The sequence below is a fragment of the Arachis duranensis genome, chromosome 7, assembly GCF_000817695.3.
Source record: "Arachis duranensis cultivar V14167 chromosome 7, aradu.V14167.gnm2.J7QH, whole genome shotgun sequence".
Classification (NCBI taxonomy): Eukaryota; Viridiplantae; Streptophyta; class Magnoliopsida; order Fabales; family Fabaceae; genus Arachis; species Arachis duranensis.
In genome coordinates, this window is record NC_029778.3 from 13870176 (window position 1) to 13881776 (window position 11601).

The window sequence follows — 11601 nt, forward strand, 5'->3', positions numbered from 1 at the left end:
ATTTTCAATTAAAGTTTATTAATATTTTTTTGAAAAAAAGTTTACTGTGTATCGTTGTTGTGCTTTTAGTTTTTTTTTTTTATGGAATTGTGTATTTTTTTTATAACGATCTTTTATGTGTTAATTAATTATTTAGGTTTATGATTTTTTTTTAATAATAACAAAACATTTAAAATAATTTTTTTGCGTGTTAGCATTGCTCTTATTTGCATTTTAAATTAAAAATAAGTAATAAAACTATTAAAAGTATACTGATTATTTGTTAAACAAATAAAAATTCAAAATGAATAAATAATAACTCTAATCTTACTTATCCAAAAAGTCCGAACTCAACCCTCTGGTGGTGCTGCTACCTTTCTCTATTCTTTTATCATTTATTTATTTATTTTTTATTTATTTTGTAATTTGTATAGTAAATATATTATCGTAAATGTACTTGTTGACTATGTGTTGAAATCACATAGTGCTGCTCGCATTAATAAATTTAGTTGAAAGAGTATGGAACAAGTGCTCCTACTAAATTTTATAAATGATTTTTTAATAGTATATACTATATAGTAATAAAATTTATTTGTCTCTATTATATAATTAAATTTTACTCTATTATAGTATTGAATAAATTTGTTAGATTTAATTTTAAAAATGTATAAAATTATTGTGTTAAATTGATTTGAAGTTAAATAAAAATATTATATTAAATTTGTTTTAAAAGAAGTATTATAGAACTAATTTTTTTTCAATAAGTCAATATTTTAGACAAAAATTTAATTTTTATACTATTAGAATTTATAATTTAGAATTTAAAATTTAATATTTAGAATTAAGGATGCTGGCAAAAAATAATTAATTTCGTTAGTGTCAGCATTGAACTTGTTTTAATATTAAATTAAAATAACTAACAAAACTACTGTTAGAAACTTATTGACTATTTAATAAAAAAAAATGAATAGTCAAAATAAATGAGTAAGTCTCATATTAATTACCCCAGAAACAAAAGTTATTTATACTCTGACCATAACTTTAAGAAGGCAGAGGAAGTTGGTTAGTTTGTTAAGCTTGGCGGGAAAGTTAGTTGGAGATATTTTATGATTGGTTATTGACGAGAATGAAGTAGTACTAGTATATAAGGTGGTAGTGGAGTCAGAGTGTGTGTATTTTGCGCTCTCTCTCTCTCTCTTCTCCAATTCATTCTCATTCCATTTCTTCCATCTTTCTCTGTTTCTTCAATCATGAACGACGACTCAGTGATCAACTTTTTGAAGGCAGCAGCTTTCCTCGTCGGTTTTTTCTTCCTGGACTACCTTCTATACCGCCTTCTAACTCTGCAGGTGCATGTGGATCCGCCGGAGTTCCCGCTGCATGAACAGCCACAGGGCGGCGGCGGCAACGGCAACCGAGCAGGTCAACGGGAGGATCATCCTGAGCAGCTGGCAGCCCAAGACGGCGATGGCGAGGGAGAGGCTGAAGCGGAGGATGATCCTCAGCAAGAAGCTGATATAGGCGACGGCGAAGGAGAAGGAGGAGGAGGAGGAGATCAACAGGAGGATGACGGTAGCCACCATCAACATCTTCCACTACTCCTTCATCACCGTAACGTGCTTCCTGGTTAGTGAATTTTAATATTTTATATTGACTTTTCATTCAAGAATCAAGATCAGTACTACTCTAAACAAATCATCATGCATCTTTAATCACATTGCAACGTTTCAATTTAAGTTCCTACATTGTGATGATAATTCTTGTGTTAATTATTTGGCTGATTTCAATTGGATCATCAAATCATGCAATGAATGCTGTATAAATGATTGTGTTGTGTAGGAAATGACAGAAATCATGATGCTCCACGAACTGATAAAGTTGAGCCCATTCAAGATCGAACTCTGCCCATTCAAGATCGAACTGAAAGAAACTACAGTTAACTCTGGGGATGAAAATGATGCACCAGGGTAAGTTCTTCATATCAATTCACTTTCATTTAATATGGATTTAGTCTCATGCATGCTTTATGTGCAATAACTAGAAAACAGTAGTACCAATTCCAACCACTTCATTCTTGGGTGTTCAAGTTTAAGAAACAATTTGGATGTAATATTATTCCTTTTATGCTACTATTATTGCAGATATGCAATGAGTGGGAAATTGAATGATAAAAGTGCTCTACATAGTTTGGATGCTATCCTTCAGAAGCTTTTGGCAGAAAAGAAGCCTTTTGAAGCCTTGTGTATGTTACTTGGGCCATCACGTTAACACAATCCTTGCTATGTATATAATATACCTAGAAACTAGAAGTAAAATTCGATTAAAAACTTTAAAACTTTTGCACCTTTAATTTCTGATTGAGTGATTGTATTGGTTTGATTTTGGGAACCTTCCACTCAAACAGGGTCAATTGTCGGATAATTATGATTACAACTTTTTTTTTTTTTTATAAATGATTAGTATTTAAATTCCATTATCAGAATGTGCTCATTTAATTTGATTCGACCAGTAGCATAATCCTCAAACTTCTCTGCTATTAGCATCTAGCAGTGAAGAAATTGAAAATCAAGGTCCAATTGAAAAACCTAATCCCCATAACCAAAAAAGTGAAAAACCGAAAACCCTCTCCGTGATCGAAATCGAAAGTTCCGACAACAGCATGGCTTGTTCAATCAACTCTGCCACCACCACCATCGCCACCACCGCCGCCAGCACACTTGAACTCGAACACATTCCCTTGACACAACGCCTACGGCTCTTGCATTCCCGCAGTGGCTATTCCGACACACCAAGCTTGCTCACGTGAGCTTCATTTTAATATCTGACAGATTTTTTCCCTTTCTTTTTTGAATTCAAATTTGATATTTATGTTTTGGCAAAGGATAAAGTCCATTACTTTATAGTTTCTGCTGTGTGCTTTGGTTATGTACAGGCCCCCGGTTGATATTATTGCCAAAAAGGAACATGAGGATTCTGATTTACAGGTAAATCATTATCCTTTTTTTCTTTTGAGTGTTAACTGATGTGTTTATTTTACCTAATATCCTTTAGTTAATGTGAGCAATTAGCTAAAGTCTGTGGTTGGTTGAGATTGACTATGATACTATGTTTATTTCTTGTCTTCATTGGATAGTGTTGGGCAAGCATTTGTATTATTTTGTTAAGTTTTTTTTTTTTTTTTTTTTGGGGGGGGGGGGGGGGGAGAGAATAAAAGAAGAATATAATCATTTAATCGTGTTTAGGGTTAGTTGCCATTGTTGTTACTGGTGTATTTAATGTTTAGAAAGGGGCAGTTGTCAGCATGGAGCTGTCGTTTTCATCGATTGCAACTAGCAGAAGACTCGAGCATGATCATGATCATGGCCTAGTTTTCAACAGGTAACATGTCGCACGGATCAAACTAATGTTAGGGAAGAGGAGAAAACTAGTATCAACACTAGCAGTTTCTCCCAGAATCCAATACATTGTGATGTTCCTACTGCTGTAAAGGTTGAAGATTCTGATATTGATGATGGTAGAAAAACATCTCTTCAATCAGATTTTCCTGCCCCGAAGGTAAAACAGGAGATTTCTGAAGACATTGTTGATGATCTAGATCATATGGTACTGAAAGAACGGTTAAGGTTGCTTCTGGCCAGGTACCTTATGTTAATGTTAATAGGTTTCTTTTGGATAGGGCTATTAAACATGCTTTTTGTGTGTTTAGATTGAATTCTCATTCTTCTTTGGTAAGACATTGAGTAAAGACTAAAGAGCATGAGGATAATCAGCCATAACTTTTCACTGTTATTTTATGTGTTTTGTAATGGGTGGAAGGGATTTGTAAGACTTGATGATCACTGGAATGTTAGGCATGATATTTTTCTGGACTTCCGGAACAAATATGTAAAAGGAGTTTGATGGACTATTTTAAATCAGCTTAGCTATTTTCACATGATATTTTCTGTTTTTTGGATGCTACATCTTGGAATTGAAGTGGGAGTTTGGATACTGTTTAGTTAAAAGCAGTGATAATAGCCTGACTCTTCTTTTTCATTTCTGTTTCATGTATTTTGATTTCAGATTTTTGGTTTTAAATAAAAAAACAATTTCAATCGTTGAACTTTGATAAACCAATTTGATAACCAGACAACCATGTTTATTGCATTCGTATATGGAGTACTATATTTTATTTCTAGTTTCTTACCTAAGGTAAAAAATGTTTCTATTCAACAAAGCTAGATGGAATTATCTTCTTTAAACAAGGATAAATGATGTATTTATAATTGCAGGAAGCCTCCAGGATTGTCAACTCCAATTTCCGAGGTATGCACTTATTGTTTTTATTAGTTGAATAATATATTCATGACTAAAAGGGGTTGTATTCACTTTTTCTTCTTTGTTATTTAATAATAAGTTGGTCATTAGTTATTGGAAAAAGAAAATCATAAGTCATCTCATTTAGCTTTAATTTTTTATTAATAAATGAATTACTTAATTTTGGTGCATACTGTTAATGCTGATAGCTATGAAAAAGGGATACAACACCATTTTGCTATTGTTACCGCGCATTGAACGCTTATGTGCTAAGTGTTGTACAACACATTAACGCATGTATAAACATGTATCTGAGTTTAAAAACTATTTGTATGGGCACAGACAAAGTGGGACATGTCTTTGAAGTTTGAAAAGACTGTTTACAATGTGAAATAAATTAACAGATAATTTTTTGGGCTTGTTTTAAACTTAGTCTTTAACCGTAAACAAAGATCTTGGTTTTATATACACACGCGCGCGCGCGCACACACACACACACTAGTTCGGGAATAATTAGCCACATTAGTAATATTGAATATTTGAATAGTGGCTTCTGACATAAATGTGTTAATCAAGTTGTTAATGTTTCTAAATCAGAAATGTCTTTAATAAAAGCTCTTTCTTGTAAGTGCGTCTTTAATTATGGATGGTGTGGCTCAATTCAAGTTGAACTGTGGGAAAGATGAGCTGCTGCTCTTGGATTAAAGGATCAGATTGGAATTGATTTGGGGAATTCGAGGAATAATCAAGGATCAAAACGCAGGAAATTGGGGTTGGAGCTATTAATAATGAATATTGTCTTATGTTTGTATTAAATTGCAAACTTGTTATTGAGTTAATTAAGTACTTGTTTGTGCTTTTTTATTATTTTCTTTTTTTTTGAAAAAGAATAATTGTCTCATAATCATGCTGTTTTCTTTGTTGGCTTGACATGCCTGCTATTTGCTTCATGTGAAATTGCTCATAGTATTTTACTTGTATACTGTGTTTGTAACTTTACACTCATGGAAAAGTTACCTGGCTATTTCTCATGAGACAAGGTGAATATATTTTACCATAATTCATCACTTTATTGGTGTTGTAACTTATTTATGTTACAGAGTGGTGGTGGAGGTTTGTTGGAGAACATTAACAAACAATGTGGGGAAAAATTAAATGAAGAGATTCATTCTGCTGATGGTAAAGCAGAAATGGGTAGAGATCAGTGTAATGACATACCCGAAGCTAGTAAAATTTCGCTGCCTGAGTTGCCAGCTGCAGGCCTTCAAGAACATGATATATTAAAATCTGGAGCAACGGTGAAGCAACTTGATTCACATGAGGAACAAGGTGTTGCAGCTATAAAGAAAGATGGCTCCAGTAGTTCAACTTGTCGAATCTCTGTCAAGGTGAAGGATGAACCTTGGGACAGCAGCGAATTCCATAATGTCAATGAGGAAATTATGGGTAGCATCTCTACAGAACTCCCAAATGTAAAAAGTGAATGGGAGGTCCAGGATGTTAATACTGATGATCTAGTGGAACATATTAGCTTAATTGATAGATTAAATTTTCTCAAGTCTGGAGATGATTCTAGTTTAAATAGTTCCAATAGCTACTCGTTTTTCAAGAAGTCTGGGTTTTCTTCCTTTACATATAGCTCTAATGCCTCAGAATCTCCAGATACTATAAGCATCAAGCGACTGCGGAAAAGGAAAAGAACAGCAACGTACTGTATACTTGTGTTATTTCTTGTGTAATATCATCTTTACTTACATAGTTCCAATATTGTATTTATTCAACATGCCAAATTATTTTGCAGTGATTCAGTTCAAACGGCACTCGAGGAGGATGCTCCCGGGCTACTGCAGGTGCTATACTTTGTTTTCTATATAGTTACTCTAATTTTGATATTGGTGTGAATGTTCATGAATATGATATTTGGGCAGGTGTTACTCAACAAAGGTGTATTAGTAGATGAAATTAAGCTTTATGGAGAGACTGAGAATGATGAAGATCTGGATGAGTCATCATGTGAAGATGGTTTTTCAGAGCTTGAGGCTGTGATTTCGAAGGTAAAGAACATAGCATACTTGCAATGCCATAACCTTGGCTTTCATGTCATTTCTTAATCACATATAAATATATGTTTGCCAGCAAGAAATATGATATATATGTTTAAAGTAAGCAAATGCTGACTTTCTTTCTTTTCTCTTCATTTAGTTTTTATTTTTGAACAAGTTGATGTGAGGTTTTTTCTTCAACTCGAAATTCTCTAAAAAAATGCATCATCTTTTGTATTAGGATGTGTTTGGTTTGGCTTTAGAAAAAAAATTTTCATTTTTTTTTACCTTTCTATAAAAGATCTTTTTTTAATTAGTAATTTTTTTTAAATAGAAAATATAAAAATACTTTTACTAATAGATCATTCATTACAGAATTTTCTTAAAAGTTTGCTTTTTCAAAAAACATGTTGCTAGCTTAAAATAAAGGTTTTTATTTGTTTTTCTTTTAAGTAATTGTTTTCCTCTAAAAAAGCCAACCCAAAAATGCACACTAAATCTTTTTTTATGGCGTCCAAAAGTTTCTTCCTTCTACCAAGAAGGGAATTGCTTTGCTTAGCCAGAACCTTTTTCTTCACACTATTGATGCATCAAATACTGGCATTGGAAAATCATATACCGTTATTTTATGCCTCAAACAACATAGAATGTGAAAATGCTTTGTTTTCCATTCCTAGCTGCCCTGTGATTTTGATGGAAGCATTTTAGTGATTAATCTGGTGACAGCTATGTTTATGATGGAACGAGAGGGGTGACACTTGAATGTTAATTCACCCTGGACTTAAGATCTACTACTATGATTATTCAGAATATTAGCATGCAATTAGATGCACACCTTCGTTAAACAGAAGCTTAAACTTTTATAAGGCATTCACATGTATGCGGTAAATGAAGCTAAAGCATGAATATTTAACGCTGACTTTATCTTTAAGGGGAAATAAGAGAAACTGGTTCATCCTTTGTGCTTGTCTTTTCAGAAAGAACAGGACTCAAATAAGTAGTTCTATAGATAAATTAGTCAGTTCCCCCATTTTGTGTTTTTGATACCTGACTTTCATGACGATCAGTTCTTCCGCGGAGGTGTTTTCTTACGGGTTACAACTTACAACAAAATGATTATTGCTGTACACTTCACACGCAATTTTATTATCGTTGTATTGATATTGAAATCATTTTTGTATCTGGTTTTGCTCATATATTTTTACCCCCATTTTTGTATCTGGTTTTGCTCATATATTTTTACCTTTTGAGTCAGATTTTCTTTCAGCGCCAGTCTTATATAAAGTTCCCTATCGTTCGCGCTGCAAAGACTTCAAGAGCAAATTATTGTTTAGCTTGTCTAATCTCGCTTGTGGAGCAGGTAGTTTATGTATTATTTATTATTATTACCAAATTCAGTGTCTATATTCCATACTAGTGTTTTCATGCTACACTTAATGTTAACTTTATTTTTCTGCAGTCACGATACCTGCAATTTCGAAATTGGCCTGCCGAGTGGGGTTGGTGCCGAGACCTTCAATCGTTTATTTTTGTATTTGAGAAACATAACAGGTGGTTGGTTTATATTAGAGTTTATCCTCTTCTTTTTGAGTCCATGTTTTCCGTTTTTTTCCTTCACCATTATATTTCTCGACTGAGATTTAAACAAAATTTGATGCAGGATAGTGCTGGAACGCCCTGAATATGGTTATGCGACCTACTTCTTCGAGTTGATACGCTCCTTACCTGTTGAATGGCAGATCAAGCGATTGGTGATTGCTATGAAACTGTCAAATTGTAGCAGAATTTCCCTTATCGAGGACAAAGAATTAGTGGTAATGACTCGAGGCAGAAGTTTTTTAACCGAACTGTTAGTATCGATTGACTTTGTTTATGTATTTGCAAAGGGGTTATTGGTGAAATGTACCCTCTTGAATACTCCATTTTGCTATACGCTCGAAATCGCCGATATGTGGTGGCTGAAAATTGATTGTGCTGAGCTATGTTTGGCTGAAAATTGTTACCTCCTTAGTAATCATTGTTCATTAGTGTTGAATAGAACAATTTTTCTCCCATGAATTTCTATTTTCTTTCACTCATTATTGCTCTATTCAATGCTGTGTCTGGAACATAGGTTGGTGAACATTTGAGTGAAGGGGAGGCCAAGGTGTTGATGGAATATGGTTGGACCCCAAATACTGGCTTGGGAACAATGCTTAACTACCGTGACAGAGTTGTGCATGATAGGAAGAACGAGAAGGAGAGTTCCGAGTGGCGGTCAAAAATAGGTAAGTTGCTGATGAATGGCTTCAACGGCGGGACTATAGTGACGGAAAACGTCCCCAAGAAAGTCGAAGAGTTTATTCGCGCTCGAAGCCCTGACGTAAAGCTTGAAGAATCTGACATCTGATTAGAGGTTAACTTGTGCATATAGTGTGTTCCATAGATCTTGGTACTTTTGTATCATATTAGAGACTGAGACCTTGTTAATGATTCTGACTTAGCAGTTTATTGTGAAAACTCAAGCATTGTTTCTTCAAAAATACTATTTGTACATCAAAATTAGCCACTAAAATCAACTATTATGTATTTCTGTATAAATACATATGTTAATTAATTCGTTTTCAATATGTATTTTTATACTAGTAGCTAATTTTGGGATACACAAAAATTCTTTTTATTATTACTGCATGTATAGTGTGAGTGAGGGACCGTGCTAATGAATTGGAGAAAATTGGATGAAAAATGGTTTCTTTCATATAAAACTTTAGCTTGGGCCTTGAATGACCCAAAAACTTTGAATGTGTTCTGTTTACCAAATTCTAGTTCAACCTTCGACCAAAAATCTGAATTCTCATTAGTATACCAATTTTGGGCTAAAAAATTTATTGGGTTGTGCAAGACCAGATATTATAGATGCGTTCTGCATGTCCAATTCCAAATACTCCACCTGTTCTGACAAAAAAAAAAACCCTCCACCGGGTTATTATCCAAAAGAAAATAAACGTGGATCCTCAATTTTCCCCAAGGGGAGTAATAATTTCCTTCACTTTCTTAAAACGTAATATGATAAGAATTCAAGGTTTATAAATTATAACTGTGCAATTGTGTAGTCGTATTATTTTCAAAATTGTTTACAATAATATACATTTCTTCATTTCAAAAATTGTGTACTGGCTAAAAAGATTCTTTATATACACACTAAATTTAAACCCAGGTCTAAATTCTTAAAATATTCAACTGAATGCCAACTTTACTAGATTTCTTGATTACCTTAGCTTCCTTATTATCTACTATAATATGGCATGTTAGTAGCAAAAGTTTTCAATACTTACCACTAATCATTACTAATTACTTACTGTTCTATGCTGATTCGTCCAAAGGTGGAAACTTCTCGAATTTAATGTTGAAAGTATCACATCCACTACCACTTTGTCCTCCAAAAAGCACTAGTGCCTCTAGCTAGCTAGCCTTCTACATTAGCATTAGATGACATTATCCATAGCAATTTTCTTCAACTTCTTACGTCAGTTGAACTTATTAATTACTAATATATATATATAATTGTCACACAAGTAAATCTCATTAAACTAATTATTGAACACTAAACCTTTAATTGCTATGAAATCCTCGTTGCGGGATCAACGCTCAAAGAATTTGGAAACTGTATTTAACCATATTATGTAACAATAATAGAGCAAATGATGTTAAGTTTAGAATTTGGATCTTATCTATTAACTATGTTAAGTGTATACAAAAATTCAGCTGCCAAATCAAGTATAAAAATATGCTAAAATAAATACATAATACATATTGAAAATAAATTAAATAATATATAATTAGTTTATTAATTAAATTTTTGTGTGTTCATAACGTTTCGTTTATCTAAACTTTCCTTGTACTAAAGAATGCTTCCCTAAAGACACTTGGACTTTTGCCAACTCATTAAAAAAATGTGGAAACACTTTCTCTTTTCTTTATTTCTCAGAAAACTTATTGAAAGCAAGCTTAAATTACACGTCTGCACACATAACTAATCATATCAATTCCAAAAATGCTAAGTCTAATGGAAAACCATGGGATTTGAGTGCTTCTGTTTGTTAATAATGGCAGTCCACATGATATGATTGTGGGAGAAAGAAAAGAAAAAGAAATGGAGGAAGGTAAAGAACAAAGGGGTACCCTCCAAAACATTATGTCTGTTTCTATCATATTCTAACGCTCCTCGTGCCCTAAAATGCATGGTACACCTTGTCACATCTCAGAACAATGTAGAAGCTAAGGAATATTGTGGCTGCTCAAGATAATGTTTAATTTGCATGAAAATTTCGAAAATTGAAAAGCGAAATGTCTTTTAAACATTGATTGTTCTCTTTTATTATTAGATAAATTATTTAACTTAATATAATTGATATAAGTCTAACCATCTAATAACCAATAATGAAGAACAATAAGTCACTTTCTAATATACGGAAAAAATAAGTACATATATAATATAAGTTAAAATTCCATGGGCGGCAAAGCCATCAAAGAATAAAATACACTACTTAAAAAGGCTACTTACCAAAATTAATATATAATTAAAAAATTTTCATCTTTTCTTTTCTTATTCTTTCACAATTTTACTATAATATCAAAATTATAGTATCTTTTTTTTAAAAGAATATATAAACTATCATCTTTTCAGTAAAAAATTACCATATTTCTTTTTCATATTTTTATAATTTCAACTTCCTCTCATAATGGATAATCAATCTTTCAATTTCACTCAAAACCCCACCAATCCCTATTACATCAATCCAAATGACAATCCTACCTCAGTCTTGGTTATCTCTGTTCTAATAAGAAATAACTACCATTCATAGAATAATAGATCATTCACTATAGCCATAATTTCCAACAGTAAATATAAATTTTTTACCGGCAGTTCTGTCTGTGCTTCTTTCCAATAGTTTCATCTGCACTTCTTTCCGTCAATTCTGCTTTCTCATAGCAGTTCCATCTACTTTCTTACTGTGCCATCTAAAAGATCATTCTATCGCGCTCTCTAAAGATCACTTATTGTGCTATCTGAAAATCACTCTTATCGCTCTCTATGCGCTCTCTCTTATCGTGCTCTATGCACTCTCTCTCTTATCGTTCCCTCTCTTATCTTATCGTGCTCTACGCACATTTTTATGGCTGTTTGCTCTCTCTCCTTCAAACACGGCATTTTCTTCTATATTCCTGCATCACTGCGCCGCATGCATCTTCCTCAACTATTTTATCAGAACTTATCCAAACTGTGAATTATTGATATCTTCCA

At 33.0% G+C, this 11601-nt stretch overlaps 1 protein-coding gene across 1 annotated transcript; it reads left to right on the forward strand.

Moving 5' to 3' along the window:
• The first annotated feature begins 2400 nt into the window (after positions 1-2400).
• Positions 2401-8839, forward strand: LOC107457930 (uncharacterized). Its single transcript, XM_016076119.3, has 11 exons — positions 2401-2781; positions 2912-2963; positions 3358-3617; positions 4251-4284; positions 5376-5983; positions 6077-6125; positions 6204-6329; positions 7573-7677; positions 7777-7868; positions 7978-8131; positions 8431-8839. Exons 1-11 carry the CDS (start codon positions 2639-2641, stop codon positions 8704-8706), a joined length of 1899 nt encoding a protein of 632 aa, XP_015931605.1. The 5' UTR covers positions 2401-2638; the 3' UTR covers positions 8707-8839.
• The last annotated feature ends 2762 nt before the right edge of the window (positions 8840-11601 follow it).

What these genes read in the sequence shown, in the direction of transcription:
- LOC107457930 (XM_016076119.3), top strand. Translation starts at nt 2,639, where the DNA reads ATGGCTTGTTCAATCAACTCTGCCACCACCACCATCGCCACCACCGCC. An exon ending in ATGAGGATTCTGATTTACAG is followed by an intron (nt 2,964 to 3,357) that starts GTAAATCATTAT and finishes AGTTTTCAACAG; the next exon opens with GTAACATGTCGCACGGATCA. An exon ending in GTATTTGAGAAACATAACAG is followed by an intron (nt 7,869 to 7,977) that starts GTGGTTGGTTTA and finishes AATTTGATGCAG; the next exon opens with GATAGTGCTGGAACGCCCTG.